Source organism: Penaeus monodon, chromosome 12 (genome assembly GCF_015228065.2).
Source record: "Penaeus monodon isolate SGIC_2016 chromosome 12, NSTDA_Pmon_1, whole genome shotgun sequence".
NCBI classification, from domain to species: domain Eukaryota; kingdom Metazoa; phylum Arthropoda; class Malacostraca; order Decapoda; family Penaeidae; genus Penaeus; species Penaeus monodon.
Genome location: NC_051397.1, coordinates 42,972,310 through 42,994,645, shown reverse-complemented (window position 1 = coordinate 42,994,645; position 22,336 = coordinate 42,972,310). Strand labels below are relative to the sequence as shown.

Genomic DNA, 22,336 nt, shown 5'->3' with positions numbered 1-22,336 from the left:
TAGCTGATAATAATGATAATAATAATAACAATGATGATGATGATTATGATAATAATAGTAATAATATCAATAATGATAATAAAAAATAACAATAATAACAATAATGATATTGATAATAGAAAAAAAAGATAATAACAAAATAATAATAATAACAATGATAATGATGGTGGTATTAAAAAATAACAATGATAATAAGAATGATAATGAATTTAGCAATAAGAAAGATGATAACAGTTACCACAGTGATAATAATGGTAATAATAATAATATAAAAATAATTATAATGATAGTAGTAATAATAATAATTCTAATGACAATAGTAATTACAGTAATCAAAATGATAATGATGATGATGATGATGATGATGATAATAATAACAATAATAATAATAATAATAATAATAATAATAATAATAATAATAATAATAATAATAATAATAGTAATAATAATCAATAATAATGATAACCAATAGTAAATGATGATTAATAGTATAATGCTAATAAAAATAATAATAATAAAATAATATAATACTATGATAATAAATATAATAAATAGGATACTAATAATATAACAATAATAATAATACTGATTAATAATAATAATACTAATAATAATAATACATGACTAATCATAATACTAATACTATACATAATAATATGATCATAAACTAATATGATCGATAGTAAATTAGTGCTAATAATATAATACTAATAATAATGATAATAAGAATAATAATATATATCGTAATAATAATTATATGAATAGGGATAATGGTAATAATAATCATAATAATAATAATCATACATAAATAATATAATAATAATAACCCAACACACGAACAACACCAACCACTAATAATACTAATACATAAGAATGATGACGAATGATGAATGCTATAATAGATATATGATATAATAATAATAATAATAATAATAATTAAATAATTAATATTACAAAATACTAATGACAATAATACTAATAATAATAATAAAAAAAAATAATGATAATAATTAGTACTAAAAACTATTAATTGATGATTTAAAAAATAATATGGTAATGATGATGATATATAATCAAAATAATGATAATGATGAGGTAATGATCAATAATAATGCTGTAAAATATAATAATTTTATATACTATAACTATAAGAATAATGAGAATAATAATAATAATATAATAATAATAATAATAATAATGAAATATAATGTTGTATATTAGTACAATCATAATAACAATAATAATAAAAGATAATCATAATAATAATGATAATAATTGATATGGTATGATAATGAAATAACAATAAAGATAATAATAGTACTAATGATAGTAATAACATTATGATATGATGTGATAATGATAATAACAATTATAATGTAACAATATATAATAACAACAATAATGAATAATATAATACTTATTATCTTCATTATCATTGTTATCATCATTATTACATTCCTTATTATTAATATTAGTCGCTGTCACTGTGCTTGAGACGGAGGCGAGACTCTTTAGGTTCAGTGGCGTTCGCCGCGTGGCCCTGGCGAGAGCACTGGCCTCCGAGTCTTAAGGTCCTCGAGTTCGAGTCCCCCGTCGCGGCTATGGGCAACCGCCTGGATGAAACTGTGGCGGGTCCGAATGAAATTAGAACGCTTAGAATACTTAATACGTTAATATAATGTTTTCATACCCTTTTCGCGAGTCTTCTATTGTCTCTGAGCTTTTCAAATTAATTGCCGAAAAAGAGATTTTTTTTTTGTAAAAAGTAAAAAATAATACGCATTTCATACGTTTGTATTAATTCAGTTTTCAGTGCAAAGGATATGAAATATGAAAAGAAAAAAAAAAAAGATCAAACAACTCAATTTCAGAAGGCTGGATAAGGTGTGATTGTCTTACTAAAACAATTCCATAATAATTTTTCAAGCATAAACTAACTTCGCTAAGGTTTAAGACTCTACTACGACATAGTGCTTGTCAGACTATTCAATAATATTTTCGATATAAATGTGTGTGTGTGTGTGTGTGTGTGTGTGTGTGTATATATATCTATAATATATAATATATATATATATCATAATATTTATATATATATAATATATAATTATTATTATTATCATCAATCACTGAATAAACGAAATAGCGCCGTCAAGGTGTCTTTAGCAGTACTGTTTAGGGGAATATCATTGCTTTTTATTAACATTACTGTTATTATCAGTAGTTTAGTATTACTTTCATTATAATCATTATATTACCATGATCATTATTATTATTATTATTATTATTAGTATTGTTTGTTGTGTTATAATTATTGATTATTATATCATTTATTATTATTATTACACATTATTATCATTATTAACTATTATCATTATTATTATCATTAATTATATCATTACTATTGATATTATCACATATTATTACCAGTATATATTATTATCATTATTTTATCATCATTATCATCATCATCATCATAATCATTACTACCACTGTCATCCCCATTAATTGCAAAATACCTGTGTTGTTTGAGAAGTCAAAACGCAGGTGTCGTAAGGGAACTCGCCACCGTGAGTTAGGTGGTAATGCACTGACACGTGGCTAATGAAAGATTATCCAGTCAGGCGGAACTGTGATACAACTTTTAATAGAGAATTTGGGAAGGCTAACCGCCATGGCAGTGTATGAAGGGCTGTGTGAATTATGAAGTGATAAATGATTATTCATTACTTATTATTATCCTTTATCATTTGTTATTATTATTTTCAAATTATCATTGTTATCATTATTTTCATTATCAGTATCATATCGTTAAGTTAGCAGCCCCCCCCCCCCCCCCCCCCCCCCCCCCCCCCAATCGTAGTCAGTGTAATGCTATCCATTTATTGTCATTATTTCTATTGCTATTATCTTACATTATCATTCTCATTATGACAATCCTCAAAAATTTCCCATTAATAGCAGTAATATAGAATAGTAGTATTATAATGTATGTAATGATAATTTTATTATTGTTATCTTTTACCATCTTTACCATAATAATAATGATATAATAATAATAATCATAATAATAATAATAATATAAATATAATCTAATGATACTAATAAATGAATAATAATAAGATAATAATAGTAAACTAATATATAATATACTATAATAATATAAAATCATACTGATAATGATAATGATATAATGATGATAATGATTATAATAATAATCAGAAGAATATAATAAATAAGAATATAATATTAATAATAATAATAATAATACAATGATAACAGTAATAATCATAATAATAGTAATAATAATAATAATAATAATACTAATACAAATAATATGACAATAATCATCACCTTAATAATACTACTAATAGTAATTCCTATACTCCACATCTTTGACCTAATAATAATAACAAAGACAACAAAACCATGATCATACTATATAATAAAAATACACATCCTGATCAATAATTAATAATCATGATAAATAATATAATGATAATAAAATAATAATAATGATAATACTAACAACAACAACACAATAATTAATAATAATAATCATAGTAATAATGATAAATGACAATGCTAATAATATAATGGATAACAATAATAATGACAATAATAATAATAATATAATATAATATAATAATAATCATACTATAATAATAATATCTATAATATAATAATATATATCCTAATAATACTAATAATACTAATGATACTTCTCCTATAATCAATCCTACCTACCTCACTAATTCTAATACCAATTGATCCTTCATGCTAATGAATCTCCTGCTACTAATCCTAAGCACCTGATACTACTCTATAATAATGCACGTAATATAAATCCTACTCAATGACTAATAATATAATAATCATACCTCAATATACTACTCATAGGTTTTCATTTACCCCATCACTACCTACAATATACTAACGCTCATGCTAATCATGCATGCATGTTCCTGCTTCGCCCGAGACCTCCCGATATACTACGTTCGATAATGATAATAATAAAGTGATAATAATGCATCCACTGCTAATGAATAACACAATAATCATAACCATACTGGTCCTAATAATAATCCTCATTATCCTATAATAATATTTATAACAACAATGACTAACTAATAATGATATTAATATATAATAATACATAGTAATAATAATACGAAATAATAATGATACTACTACTACTCCCTACTACTACTACTACTATAATAATAATTGTAATAATAATAACAATCATAATAATACTACTAATACTAATATAGACTAATAATAACAACAGAATAATAATAATAATATAATTAATAATTAATAATATCATAATAATAATAATAATAATAATAATAGAGAACAACAACAACAACAACAAAATAATGAAAGAATAAAAATATTTTATAGTAAATGAAGATGATGATAATATCTATTAAAAAAAGAAAATAATAATACAACAACAACAACAACAACAACAACAACAACAACAGACAATACTATCATTAGTAATAATAATATATGCCAATGATATAACATAATAATGTAGATAATAATAATAATAATAATAATATGACAATATAATATCATAATAAAGAACAATAATAATAATAATGATGATAATAGTAATAATATACTAATGCTATAATGAATGATAATAATATAATAATAATAAATATTACAAAAAAAAAAAAACATAATAATGATAATAATAATAATAATCTATAGTAGATAAATAATAATAAAATGCTGATGATGATGATATAGTAGAAATAATCAATAATACTAATAATAATGATAAATAATAATAATAATAATAATAATGATAATAATTTGTAATAACGAAAATGATATAATGATAATCTAATGCTAGATCTATAAGAATATTACTAATAATAATAATATATAATAATACTCATAACATAAAGCACTAATCACTAATATAAATAATATCATAATGATACTCAACATGATGGAATAATATTCTAATAATAATAATAAATATAAATAATAATAATAAGTCTAAAATACTAATAGTAATAATGATCATAATAATAAATAATAATAATAATAATATAATGATACTCTATAATAATAATAATAAATATAAGGTTGTTATTATTGACACAATATAATAGTATAATGATAGTATAACAATAATGATAATGATAGGTGAGTATAATCAATAACATACTACTGCTAACAAGAACAATTAATTATATAAATACGATCATAATAATACCATATATAATATATAAACTAATAATGATAATAATAATGATAAATACTAATAATAAGCAACGTAATAATAATAATAAAATGAGAATAATAAAGATAATAATAATAATACTATAAGTAATGATAATAATAATAATATAATAATAATAAGTAATAATAATAATAATAATAATAATAATAATTAACTAATACATAATGATAGATAATAATAATACATCAATAATACAATAATAATAGTACTAATAATAACAATACTAATATGATAATAAAACAAAAACAACAACAACAACACAACACAAACAACAACAACAACAATAATAATACTAATATATAATAATATAATAATAATAAAAATAACATCATGATATGAATGGTCATGAATAATAATATGATAATCATAATGATCGATGATGATAATAATAACCAATATAATAATAATAATCAATAATAATAATAAATAATAATGATATTATAACATCAGCAATTATAATAATAATAATGCAGATACTAACAATGATCATGAAATAATGATAATAATGATAATGATAATACTAATAATATATTATTAGTAATCTATAATAATTTGAATATAAACAATAATGATAATAATATAAAACTTGATAATAATAATAATAATCATATAAGAATGAATAATAATAATGATAAATAATAGTGATAATAAAAAGGATAATATTATAGTAATGTAATAATGATATAATAATAATAATGAATAACATAATAATAATATAATAATAAGACATACTCATGATAATAATAATTATAAAAGTAATAACTGATAGTAAGTAATAATACTTCATAATAAAATATAAAACTAATAATAAAATAATAACGATAATATAATAATGATAAGTATAATTGAATAATAAATTGAATATAAGAATAATAAAATAATCCTATGAAAATAATAATTATAACATTAATGATAATAATAATGGTATAATAATATAATAAGACTCAATTGAATAATAGATAATGGAATTACTCTAATAATAATAATATAATAATAATAATATATCATGATAATACTAATAATCATAATAATAATTGATATGATAATAATAATAATATATAATAATAATAATAATAATAATATAATAAATAATAATAATAATAATATATAGACTGATCATAATAATGAGACTAATGATCTAATAGATAATAATAATAATAATATAAAATAATAATAATAATAATAAAATAGTAATAATAATAACTAATAGTAATAACAATAATGATAGTAATATATAAAAGTAATATGCTAGTAATAATACTAATAATATAATAATACTATAATAAATAATAATAATAATACTCTATAGTGTAAGGGAACCCTCTCAGTCTTCAACTCTTCTCCCCACGGCGAGCATCCGACAAGATCTCTCGCTCCCACGGATTGTCTCCCGAATGGTCGCGTATTCGTTCGTTGTGTTGGTTTTATGTCTTTTTCTTTTACTGTTTCTTGCTTCATTTTGTGCTTTTTGTTTTTTAGTCTGCCTATGGTCGTTTCTCTTTGTTTCCTTTATATATCCTGTCGTTTTTACCGTGCTGGTTGTCCTTATACCAGTTCTTATTGGGTTATTTTATTATTGCTAAATCACTGTTTAAGATATTTCTTTATTTACCATTTTCTCATAAATTATTTGCTTTGCTTTGCTGATCCATCCTGACGTGAGGTACGACATCTTTTCAATGTCTTATTTAATTTTATCTAAATTAATCTTTATTTTTCTTTTATTTATATTTTTTTTTCTCTTAATTTTTGTATGACAATCGTCGTGTTATTTTAAAACTGTAATCTAATTGTGTTTTTTCATCAATTATTTTATGTGTCTGATACGTCACAGAGTGTATATATGACCCATTTTACCGCCAAATACAGTCAGTCTAAGAGCATTCAGTGTTGTATTATTGCCCTCTTTTTTTGACCGAGAACACCTGATGTCATTGCGTCCAGCCACACAAGGAAAAAAAAAAAAAAAAAAAAAGGGGGGGTTTTTTTTTTTTTTTTTTTTGTAAAATCTTGAGAGCCTGATATTTTTTTTATTTTATTAGGAGCATGGACGTGATCTCTGTTTCCTTATAATAATAAAACATGTTCATTAGTGATACCTTATGGCAAGTCATTTTAATGTTGTTTTTACTGTCTATTTATTGATTTTATTCACTGTCCCCACTCAGCTTGGTTTAATTCTTGGTTTGTCTTTATTCTTCTGCTTTGTTTTACCTTGCCTTTGCTTAATTTTATTTTTTTGTGTTTGTTTGTTTTTGTTTTACGTTTCCTTTGAGATGCACCTTCAGTGTTTCTAACCGCTGCCGCGTTTTAGAGATTTTAAAAAATATTATTTAAAGTCTTTTACCTAAGATCATCTAGGACTCTTTTTTTCCAGTAGTTTAAGTTGTGCAGCCTTTAGCTTAGCACTTGATTTGAAGTTTGCTTTTATTTGCGCACGCAGCTTTATAATAATCAAGGGCCCTTTTTTATTTTTGTTTTGCTGGTTTCTATATATTAGTATTTTCATGTTTTCTTGGTTTTTGTTTAATGATTAATTTAAGAGAACATTAAGTTTTGGATACACACTGGCAACTTGCCGCCCAAGATCGTTTCATGCAGGTTCGCTTCCTCCCCCCTCCACGCTACCACACTTCGGGGGACATCTGTACACGAGGGTACATTTCATGTACAACTGTGCCCTTACTAGTAAAAGGGAAGGAGTCAGTAAGTGGCCACGGATGCCCTTGTTGATAAACACCACAATAGTAATGATATAATATAGTATAATAAATAATAATATAGTAATAATACTATACTGATAATAATAATAATATGCTCCTAAAATGATAGCATAATAATTATAATAATAAATAATAATTAATTGATCAATAATAATGATATAATAATGATAATAATAATGATCAATATATGAGATAATAATGATAATAGATACTGATAATAATAATATAATAATAGATCTAATCATATGATAATAATAATGATAAGAATAATAATATACTAATAATAATACATAGCGTTTCTAGTCATTCGGACACCGCACAGTCAATCTGGCGGGGCCCACTGCCGCGACGGGGACATCGAAGCTCGAGACGCTTAAAGACTCGGGCGCCAGTGCTCTCGCCACTGGGCCATCGCGGCGACGCAGCTGAACTCTCAAGACGGTCTCCGCCTCCGCTCAAACATGACAGCGACAATATTATAATAAGATGATAATAATGGATAAAAACAAACGATAATATGGTGAAGCAACGATAATGATAATAATAGTAATAATAATGATAGAACAATATGATAATAATATTGATAATAATAATGACAAAATAATAATATTTTATAATATATAAATAACAACAACACAACAGCAAAAATTAATGCTAAGGATAATAAATAATACTATGATAATAACAATAAAAAACAATAATATCATAATAATTATAACCATAATGATAATAATATAATAATAATAATAATATAGTAATAATAATAATGATAATAATAATAATAATAATAATAATAATATAATAATAATAATAATATATAATAATAATAATAATATAATATAATAATATAACAACACAACAAAAATAACGATAATAATATAATAAAAATAATAATGATAAAATGAGACATAATTAATGGTAACTGAGATGACATGAATTATATGATAATTAATATTAACTGATAATAATATGACGATGATCGATAATAATAATACTAACAACAACAACAACACAACAAACAACAATAATATAATAATAATAATCATGATAATAGTATAATAATAATTAGTCATATAATAATGACAATGATAATAACAATAGTGATAATAATAATAATAAGTAATAATGATAATAATAATAACAAAAGACTAATAATAATATCATAATGATAACAATATAATAATAAAAATAACAATAATAATAATAATCATAATAAGCGGATAATATAATAATAATAAATAATAATAATAATAATATAATATAATAATAATACTACTAATAATAATACTCATAATATACATACTCAATACGTACTGATAATACTAACCAACATGATAATAGATACTAATCTATAAATATAATAAGAATAATGATATAATAATAATAATATAATACTAATAATAAAATAATAATGATAATGATAATAAAATCGATAATAACAATGACACAATCAATACAATTGATTAATAATAAACATAACAATGTATAGTAATAAAAATACTAATAGATGATAGTACATTAATCAATAAATACTAAAAAAATAACAACAGACAACAACAACAAAAATAATGATAAGAATAATAATAAAAATAATAATGAAATTATAGAAAATAATTATAGTAATGATGATGAGAATGATCTAATAAATGATAAATAATAGACTGATCATAATAACTGATATGATAATTAATAATAATAATATGAAATACTAATATAATAATATTAAATATTAATAATAATACAACAACAACAACAACTACTACTACTACTACTACTACTACTACTACTACTACTACTACTACTAACTATATATATAAATATATAAAAAATAATAGTAAAACATAATAGTAATAATACTATGACAGTTGATAATAATAATTATTATAATAATCATAAATAATATAATAATGATAATAATAATGAAAAAAAAAAAAATAGTAATTATAATACTAATAATGATACATAATAATAATAATAATAATAATAATAATATAAATAAAATAATAAATAATAACAATATTAAAATAACAATAATAATAAGAATAGGATAATAATAATGATAATAATATATAATATAATAATAATAATTAATAATAATAACAAAGAATATATATAATAATAACTATATAATAATATATAGATAATGATAAGTAAATATAATAACAATAATAATGATGATGATAATAACAACAACAACAACAACAGCAACAACAACAATAATGATAATAATAATAATAATAATAATAAATAATAGATAATCATAATACTAATAATAAAATTGATAATAATAATAATAATGATAATAATCTAATAATAATAATAATAATAATAATGATAATAATATTAATGAAGTTAAGAGCATAATAATGACATAATAATAAAATAATATCATAATAATAAAAATACTAATAAAATATAAAAGATACTAATAACAATATAATATACTACTATAATCATCATAATAATCATAAGAAAATAATAATAATAATTAATAATAATAATAATAATATATGAAATGATAAGGATTGATAATAATAATAATATAATTAATAATAACAACGATATAATCATAATGATATATATGATAATAAAATAATAAATTATTATATAATACTGATAGTAATACTACTGATACACTAATAATGCCCTATAATAATCCTACATCATGATCATACTCCTAATATAATCATGATCCACTGTAGTGTATAACAAGAACACTACCTTACTAGTATGGTAATCATGAATGACAATAATATTATAACACTACTTATGATAATACTCATATAATATAATCATAATAATAATAATATATACAATAATAATAATACTATACAACAATGATAATAATGAATAGTGGTTAAAACATAAAATAACACATGATAATAATACTGATAATAATATAATAATTATAATAATAATATAATATATAAAAATAATAATAATACTAATAATAATAATAATAATAATCCATGATAATGCTAATAAAATGTTATACACATCACACACACAGCACACACACACCACACCCACACACACACCTAATCTATCTACAGATATATATATATAAATAGATATCTAGATATCTATATCTATATATATATATCTATATTATTATTATATAGATCTAATATATATATGTTTATATATATATATGTGTGTGGTGTGTTGTTTGTGTGTGTATTTGTATATTACTATGTTATATTTACATATGCATATACGCTACTAACTCCATATATACATAAAATATATAAATAATCTATACTATATATATAGATATATAGAGATATATATTATAGATAGATATATATATATATATATATATATATATATATCTATCTATATCATATATATATATATATATCTATCTATATATATATATCTATATATGTATATATATATACAACACCCGACACAAACACCACAACACACTCACAGCACACACACACACACACACAACAACACACACACACACACACCACAACACACACACATCACACACACACAACACACACACACACACACACACACACACACACACATATATATACGTCATATATATATACTACTTATATATACTATCATATCTCAAGAATCATATAGCTATGAAATATTATAATACTTAATACTAAATAAAATAATGATAATAATGAGGGCTATAATATAATAAAAATAATAACAGGAGTGACACAGTGAATAATATATAATAATGGTGAATAATGAATATAATAATAAAATAATGATAATAATAATAAATAATGTAGTGTGTGGTCTCGTCATGGGGGTAGCGTGGAGAGGGGGGTGGGATGATGAGTGGAGCGAATTTAATATAACAATATATATAATAATAATAATAATAATAGATGCATAAATCTACTAATATAATAATCTATTGATAACTAATATAATAGTAATATATATAATAATTAATAATATAATAATAATATATAATGATATGGATAGTATATGAGGCGGGGGAGTATATAATACTGTGTGTACAGAGGTCGCGCTATATCAGCGTCATAAACGTTGTGTGATAGAAATGATAATGTAGATTTACGACTAATAATACTAGAATAGATAAGATAATAATAATATATGCAGTAAGAATAATAATATAAGGTGATAAAGAAGTGCGGTGTAGTCCGTAGTACGCACCGAGACAGTGTTCGCATGGTGCGCTTGTGTAAATGAAGATACTATGGTTAGATTAGATATTATAGTATTATATAAAGTATTAAATGAGACTAATAAAACAAACAATAAGATATAAATATAAATATAATATGTAATATCTATAATATATAATAGTGGATAATAATAATGAGATATCTAATGAGAAATAGAAATAATAATATGAATATATGATATAAGATAATAAGATAATAATATTAATAATATATAAAATATAATAATAATAAAGATATTATAAAATAATGGTGATATAGACAAAACTAGTAATGCTAATATGAATAATATAACTATATAATATATAATATAGAATAATATAATATATATAATATAATATAATCATGATGATGATGATGATAATAATTATATAATAATAATAATATAATAATAAATAATAATAAATTAATTATAATATAATGATAATAATATAATAATAAAATAATCATATAATAATAATTATATAATAATAATAATATAATATATAAAATGTAATAAATATATAAAATGATAATATATTAATAATAAATATGATAAGAATGATAATAAAATAATACTTCATAATAATAATTAATTAATATAATCATATAATGATAATAAGAATAATATAATGAGTAATAATAATAGTAACATAATAACCACACCCACACACACACACACTCACCACACACACCCAATTAACACACACCAACACACACACACACCACACACACACACACATATATATATATATATATATCTTATCTATATAGATATATATATATATATATATATATATCTATAATATCATATATGGTGTGTGTGTGTATGTGTGTGTGTGTGTGTGTGTGTGTGTGTGTATATATTTATGATATATATAATATTATATCATATATATAATATATTATATATATTATTAGCGAATATATACTATATATATCTAGATATGCTATCTTTTACCATATACATATACCTAATAATAGATACCTCTATATTATCATATATATATATCTATAGACTCTATATCTATATCTAACAAAAAAAACAAAAAATTATATATCTAGATATATATATACACCTAATATATATCTATATGAGTAGCTATCTATAATTATATATATATACTATATCCTCATATATATAATATCTTAAATATACTGCATATTATAGATATCATAATCATATATATATATATCTATTCTAGAGATATTCTACTATATATCTATATATAGTATATATTTATAATATATTATCCCCCACAGACCATACACACCCCACACACCCCCCACACACATACATCTATATATATATATATATACTATATATATAATTTAGATCTCTATATATATATAGAAATATATATCTACTATAATATCTATATATATATATATAATATATATATGATATATATATTATATATATATATATCATATCAATATGTATATCTATATATGATATTAAATACACACACAAGAACCGCCCACACACACATATATATATATATATATACTATAATATCATATCTATATATATATCATATATATATATCCTTATATATATATATATATATATGTATATATATACACATATATACACACCATATCCATCTATCTACTACCTATCTACTTATTAATACATACCTACATAAAAACACAACGCACACCACGCACACCACACACACACACACACACACACAAACACACACACACACCACACACAAGATAATAAACTATATACAGATATATATATCTATATATATTATATATATATATATATATTATTTAATATATATATATAATATATATATATATATATATATATATATACGTATAATGCCTTGTCCGATCCACAGCGATGGACGGATTATCTCAGATCATGTTGGGGTTCGTGAATTTTTGGCTGATATTTGACGTGTTTTACCGGTATACCCTCCACATTTAGCTTGGATAGCGATGTCCCATCACGGGGGGAGGACTCCTACCTTACGAGGTTTTGGATGGCGGGATTTCCATGCTAAGAGTGGGAAGCTGCAGGTATGTGATATCCCTGCTGAACTTTTAAATGCTGGGGGTGAACCTATGGCTGGGGGCCTGCATACAGTCCTGACTGCCATCTGGCAGTCTGGTACCATTCCCCCTGACCTGCTGAGGGGCGTGGTCATCCCTCTCTGGAAGGGGAAAGGGATCGTTGGGACTGTAGCAACTACTGTGACATTAAACTGCTCAGCATACCAGGCAAGGTTCTCGCCACATTCTTCTGAAACGGATCCGCAACCACCTACTGAGGCACCAGAGACCGGAGCAGTCTGGATTTACTCCTGGCAAGTCCACAATAGACCGTATACTAGCGCTTCGAGTAATTGTGGAACGCCGTCGTGAGTTTGGTCGTGGGTTGCTTGCAGCCTACATCGACCTCAAGAAGGCGTTTGACTCGGTGCATCGGGAATCGCTATGGGAGATCCTGAGGCTCAGGGGAATTCCGACACAGATTATTGGCCTGATAGCAAGCCTCTATACTGGTACTGAAAGTGCTGTAAAGTGTGGTGGGGTATGTCGAACTTCTTCCCTGTTAATTCAGGGGTGAGGCAAGGCTGTGTCCTTGCACCACACTTTTCAACACTTGTATGGACTGGATAATGGGCAGAGCTACTAGCCAAAGTCAGTGCGGAGCAACACTAGGCAATATTAAGGTCTCGGACCTTGACTTTGCCGACGATGTTGCCATCCTATCTGAGTCCTTGGAGTCACTTGTGGCGGCTCTTGATGCATTTAGCAATGAGGCGAAGCCCTAGGCCTAGAGGTCTCCTGGACCAAGACCAAGATTCAGGACTTTGGGGGCCTGTTAGGGGAACCCGTTCAGTCGATCCATGCTTGCGGCGAGGACGTTGAAGTCACAGAAAGTTTTACATACCTTGGTAGCGTAGTCCATATCTCTGGGTTGTCAGACCAGGAAGTCAGTAGACGGATTGGTCTGGCAACAGGAGCCATGAACTCGATCAACAAGAGCGTTTGGAGATGTCGGTACCTATGCAGAAGGACCAAGCTGCGTGTTCTTCAAGCCTTGTACTTCCAGATTTGTCTATGGAAGCGAACCTGGACGCTATCCAGTGCCTCGGAGTCTTCGTCTTTGATGCCTTTTTGTAACAGTCCCTTCGCCGGATCATGGGTACATTTGGCAGACCACGTGTCCCAACCGGCGGTGTACACAAACGGAGACTGGCATGGGACCTGTGACTTGAATAATCCGGGATCGCCAACTCAGGCTATATGGGCCACCTAGCTCGCCTCCCTATGGACGACCCTGCCCACCAGTTGTCTCTCTGCGAGACCCCTTGTGTATGAGACCTGTGGGACGGTCCCTAGGAGATCATGGCTTGGGCGTCTCGACAAGACCTGATGCGCGAGGAAACTGAGTGGGCCGTGTGGCCTGCCTGGAGACTCGCCTCGAGGGATCCTCGTGGGCTGGAAGCCGAAGGGTGGATGGCCGACCATGCGCCCCGTCGGCGTTAGAGCCCCTGATGACCAATGATTGATGATTGTTTTGCTATCCTTGTATTGCAGTTATTATCATTATCAGCACCTCATTTTCCATTATTATTAATTAATTATTCTTATTATCAGTAACTATTATTAACTTCATTATTATCATCACTATTATTATTATCTATAATAATAATAATTATTATTATTATTACTACTATTTTACCATTACTGTCATTATTATTATATTATTATTATTTATTAATTTTTATTTATTCTTATATCATTATTATTATCAGTAACATCATCATTATTGTTCTTGTTATTATTATTATTATTATTATCATTATCATTATCATCATCATTGTTATCATTATCATCTTTATTGTTAATATTATTATAGTTATAATAATAATAATAATAATAATAATAATAATAATAATAATACCAATTATAATTAATATTATTATTATTATTATTATTATTACTACTACTATTATTATTACTATTATTACTTATTACTATTATTATTATTATCATTATTTATCACTACCGCTACTACTATTATTATCATTATCATTATTATCATTACTATTAATATTTCATTGGTAATAATATTACTGTTAACAGCAGTAACAACACAAAATAATGGATATGATTATTTTTGTTATCATTATTATCATCATTATTATGATCATCATTATAATTGCTTTTATCATTAACATTATTTTTATTATTATTGTTGTTATTGTTGTAGTTATTATTATTGTTATTATTATTATTATTATCATTATTATTATTATCATTGTTGTTGTTGTTTTGTTGTTATTGTTATTGTTATTGTTATTATTATTATAATAATAATAATAATTATTATTATTATTTCACTGGTAATAATATTACTGTTAACAGCAATAACAACGACAAAAATAAAGAGAATATGATGGTAATCATAAAAAATAAGCTGATAAATACAATAATAATAACAATAATGATAATGATATTACTATTACTACTAAAACAAATACGTCTCTTAACACAATAATGAACAGAATAAATATAATTACGATAATTAATACTATCATTAATATTATTATTGTGACGATGATAATGGTGATGAATATTATTTATATTATTATTATTTTCTTTATTATTATTATTATTATTATTATTATTATTATTATATTATTATTATTATTATCATCATTCTGGTCATCATTATATTATTATATTATTATTATATTATTATTATTATTATTATCATTTTTATCATCATCATCATTATTATTATCATTTTTATCATTATCATCATCATTATTACTACTATCCCTTTAATTTTTTTTTATCCTTATCATCATTATTGTTACTATTATTTACTACCACTATCATTATCTTTATTATCTTATCATTATATATTTAATAAATAAAGCAGCAGAAAATCTTCACATTCGTTATCAGTTAAATTTTTACTATATCAATATAATCGCTGATATATATTATCATTTTATTATGATTACATTTCATTACCATATAAGGTGATAATAATGGATTAAAGTAAAATAAAAGTAACATAACAATAAATAATCAACAGAAATTGAGTAATGATAATATAGTCAATAAATAATAAATATCATAATAATAATAATAATAATATTCATAAGAATAATAATATACAATGATATGATAATATGATAATGAAATAATAATAATACAATAATAGCAAATATAATAATAATATGATATGATAATATTAATAATAGCAATAATAATATCAATAATAACTGATAATGATAATAATAATCAAATGATGATGATAATGATGATAAAATAATAAATAAATAATAACAATAATAAGTAATAATAATAATAATAATAATAATAATAAATAATAATAATAAAATAATAATAATAAAATAATAATAATAATAATAATAATAATAATAATAATAATAACAGTGTGAATATATGTATATTACTAAAATACACATTATATATCCACTTAACTGAAGTACATACATTAAAGTCATTCTCCCACGTGTTTTTGCATTGTGAGAACGTTCGGTCATATTTACGTCAAATTACATAAAAGCTCTATTAAGTCTAAACGTTTCCGTCATCTCTACATCACTACACGTGCCTAACCATCACTGTACTGTAAAACGTCGCATTTCCTTGCAAGGAAAACGTGCAAGAGCAAAGGAACATACTTGCAGCGTGCAGAGAAATTCCTGTATTTGGCTTAAACGAGTCTAACTACCCGCATCACGTGTTGGAAGGAAGACTCACCCTTATAAGTCTTCACGTGGGGATAGCCAGAGGAAGCTAGCCCTTCTGGACACCAAGTGGGATCATGGAGGAAAACGTCTTGGCATTTCAGTGATTAACGATGTTCAATTTCCCTGTTATTATAAGCACGCTAAGTTTTGCCAGCATGTGGTAATCTACCCTCCGTGTCACTTTTTTTTTTTTTTTTTTTTTTTTTTTGTATCCACATGATATGGATTAGCCTTTATGTGGGTGTTGGTGTCATAGCTCTATATACAGCCATCACAATAGTGCAAATGATAACGATAATAATAATAACAACAATGAAAATAATAATGATAGTAATCATGATAACAACAGTAACATTAATAATGATAGTAATCATGATAACAATAACAATAATAATGATATTAATGATAATAATGATGATGATAATGATAATGATAATGATGAATGATGATGATGATGATTATAATGATAATGATAATGATAATGATGATGATGATGATGATGATGATGATGACAATGACAATGACAATGATGAATAATAATAAATGATAATGATATATATGATATGATATGAATGACGATAATACAAATAATAATAAATACATGATATTATCAAAAATAATAATAATAATAATAATAATAATAATAATAATAATAATAATAATAATAATAATAATAATAAAACAACAACAACAACAATAACAACAATGTCTTCATCCTCATTATTGCCATCCTAATAATAATAACAACTATAATGACGTCCATGATGATAATGATAGATGATAATAACAATTAATAATAATTTTAAAAGGGTAAGTTAGTGATAATAATAAAAAGAAAACATTAATGGCAACACTATTATTGACAATAACAATTATAATAACAACGACAAGTCAACAGCAACACGACCGAAATAGCATTGATAATTATAATTATAATGATGATGATGTGATGACGATACTGTTGATTATAACAAGAATGAACAACAATACGAAAGAATAGATAAACAAACGTATAATCGATCGGGAAAAGCATACCTTGCAACACCACCTCAGGCAGTGTTACCAGAAACTTTCATGGAGCAAGTGCCACGTTCACGAGTTCTCATCCCCACCGCCAACATTCTATTTCTCTCAGTCTAAAGGTTTTTTTTTATATTTAAATCTCTGCACATGTCTAATCACCAATGCACGGGTACAATGTTGCAATCTGTGCAGGGAGAACGTGCAACAGTAAAGGAACTTACTTGCTGCGTGCCGACAAGGTTGTAGTGTTCTGTCAACTGTTGCTCAAGACTACACTGAGCATAGTAAGCATGACTTGTTCTTTCTGTTACATAAAGGGTCCCTATATCTATGTAGACGAAACACACTATCGATCGCTTTCTCGCTGCTCTTGTCACTCAAAGATTTACTGAGAGGTTGATTGGCAGGCCACACTTGCTTGATTATGCGTCAAATCTAATCAACCACAGACAAGGCGACTTCACCTCCTGTATCTGCGTTTAACCCCTCAAGCCGTGAGATCGTCCTCAAGCGCAGACATGTTGCAACTGCCGCGGCGGGGATTTGAGCCCGGGACCACGAGGCTCTGAGTGCAGTGTGTGTGTGTGTGTGTGTGTGTGTGTGTGTGTGTGTGTGTGTGTGTGTGTGTGTGTGTGTGTGTGTGTGTGTGTGTGTGTTGTTTGTAATTATGGCCTCACGTTGACTGATTACTGAATTCTACACACACACACACACACACACACACACACACAACACACACCAACCACACACACACACACACACACACACCACCACAACACACACACACACACACACACACACACACACACACACACACACACACACACACACACACACACAACACACACACACACACACACATGCACTTACGCACACACACTCACGCACACACACTCACGCACACACACACGCACGCATATATATATATATATGTGTGTGTGTGTGTGTGTGTGTGTGTGTGTGTGTGTGTGTGTGTGTGTGTGTGTGTGTGTGTGTGTGTGTGTGTGTGTGCGTGTGCGTGTAAATAAATATAAATGTATGTATATGTATATAGATAGATATACAAGCATGAATATACGATTTTACAGACATTTTCACTCCCAAACATATGCAAATATGCTGTTTTGTTACATAGCAAAATGTCTACAAAATGTAATGGATAATCTGGACAATAAACATTGAGGACTCTTACCTGTGGGTGATTAGACGACTTAGCCAAAGCTTAATATCGTACAAAATTTAACATGAATAAGTGCGAACGGTTATACTTTGATAATCTGAGCAGCACTGGTGGCGCCGAGAGCCTAGTGGTACGTACCGTGGCCACTAATCACAATCAGCTTTGGGGCCCATAAAAGCCCTGATCGAACCCTTATCTAAAAGTTAATCAGAAGTGTATGCGGCTAATGTTGAGTTCATACGACTCAGTGGCTCCAGTGTCTATTTTTTTCTTTAACAGTTATGGGCAAATAGTGTAACGCGGAGCAGTGTGGTATGCTCGTTCCCGCTTTTGCCCTTAACTGGCAGTAAGAAACACATAAAACTTTCCACGAAAGGGGTCCTGGCGATCGCTGCCTTCGTAAAACTTAACGAACTGGCCTGAATCTTCAAACTCCATATACAAAACTCTTTCCATGATTTGGTTTATCGCTTATGGTACATGGAAGGGCGTAGAGAACCTTTTACTGCGTCATAAGGGGCATTGTAGTTTGTGGTTTAGTGTGTAGCAGTTTACAAGCCTCATAGCCTACGGATCTCTTTAGGTCAGAGTGTTGTAGTTCAGAATACAATAGTGTGGTCTTCAGTGTGTAACGAAACCAGTCTACGCGCAGAACTTGTTGCTTAAATGATCTTTGAAACCAGGAGAGAATTTTTACGCTACTTTACAGTACAAATGATAGCATCGACAGGTTGTCTTAACAGATCTTATGCTTGTTTCTTTTGTTGTTTATAATTTAGTTGCTTTAGTTTTCACCATTCTTGAATGAATGTTAATTGTAACGCCCTTCGCTAACAATTGAAGTATAGGGCAAGGGCTTTTATGTATCACAATCGTTGCTACCAGTACTACGATTAGTTATTATTGTAATTGCTGTTGGTACAATCAATTTGCTGTTACTGCAAACATATAAAAGGCAGGAACATTGTTTTCTTCTTGTTTGTTGCTATTTGGTTTATATAAACGATATATACATATATACATATATATATACATGTATGTATATATACGTATATGTATATATACATATATGTATATATACATATATGTTTATATACATATATGTGTATATATATGTATATATTATATATATTATATACATATATACACATATATATACGTATATATATATACATATGTATTTATGCATATATTATATTTTATATATATATTTGCACCCTTTGTTTTTTTTTTTATTCAATGATATTAAATAATTGATATATAAATACTTTACAACTTTACAACGAAGGCGCAGTATGCTGTAAAATAAATATACCAATGTTCGCCCAGACGGAACACTTACACTGGAACTTGTTGAGAACAGAAGTTAAGCAAAATGAACGAAAATCGAGAAAATTACTTCACATTGATTTCTTAAAGATAACTAGTTATAAAGAATTTTATGACAATTTAAGAGTTGTTGTAACAAATTTATTGATTTAAAAATGCATTGTAACTAATCTTTATCGTACTATTCTTATTATGCATTCCTTTGTTTCTTTGACAAAATAAAGAAAAAAAACGTGAATATATTAGCAGCGTCGGAAGTTCAGATTATGAAATGTAATTTTCTGTGATATTAAAAAATAATACACCATTCCGTTTGATATTTTCATGAAGGAATTTGAATATCTTAAATAAAACTTATATTTATAAACAATATAGAAGTATATTGTTAATAGCTAAAAAAAAAAAAGGGTGAGAAGTTTCACCATAAGAATACGCAAGCACAAGAGAAAATTTGCATAAAATTATAATAAACTTCAACGGATGAATATGTATCTCTCAACAACTGTATGCTTAATGACTAACAACAGTTATCTTAGCAAACACAGACATGATAGATTTTGTTGTTGGCTCAAGAGTTATGTCAGCCAGCACAACTGCTTCACACATACACGCACACACACACAGATATATACATATATGTAATTTATATACACGTATATATACATATATGCACACACACACACACACACACACACACACACACACACACACACACACACACACACACACACACACACACACACACACACACACACACACACACACACATATATATATATATATATATATATATATATATATATATATATATATATATGCATACATGTATATATACATATACACATGCATATTCTATATATCTCTATCTATCTATATATTTATTTATGTATATATGTATG

The 22,336-nt window shown here is 25.6% G+C and overlaps 2 protein-coding genes across 2 annotated transcripts in view; both read right to left on the bottom strand.

The window, feature by feature from the left end:
* LOC119579715 overlaps positions 1 to 20,107 on the bottom strand; it is an 82,399-nt gene extending 62,292 nt beyond the window's left edge. The window contains exons 1-2 of the mRNA XM_037927618.1: positions 20,076 to 20,107; positions 19,393 to 19,493 (exon numbers count right to left, since the gene is read on the bottom strand). Of these exons, the coding sequence (XP_037783546.1) occupies positions 19,393 to 19,493; positions 20,076 to 20,107 (133 nt within the window). The remainder of the gene's footprint in view (positions 1 to 19,392; positions 19,494 to 20,075) is intronic.
* A 2,191-nt stretch (positions 20,108 to 22,298) lies between these two features.
* The window catches only part of LOC119579470, a 5,137-nt gene continuing 5,099 nt past the window's right edge, over positions 22,299 to 22,336 (bottom strand). The window contains 1 exon segment of the mRNA XM_037927307.1: positions 22,299 to 22,336. This exon segment is cut by the window's right edge and continues 602 nt beyond it. The gene's annotated coding sequence lies outside the window, so the exon portion shown is untranslated.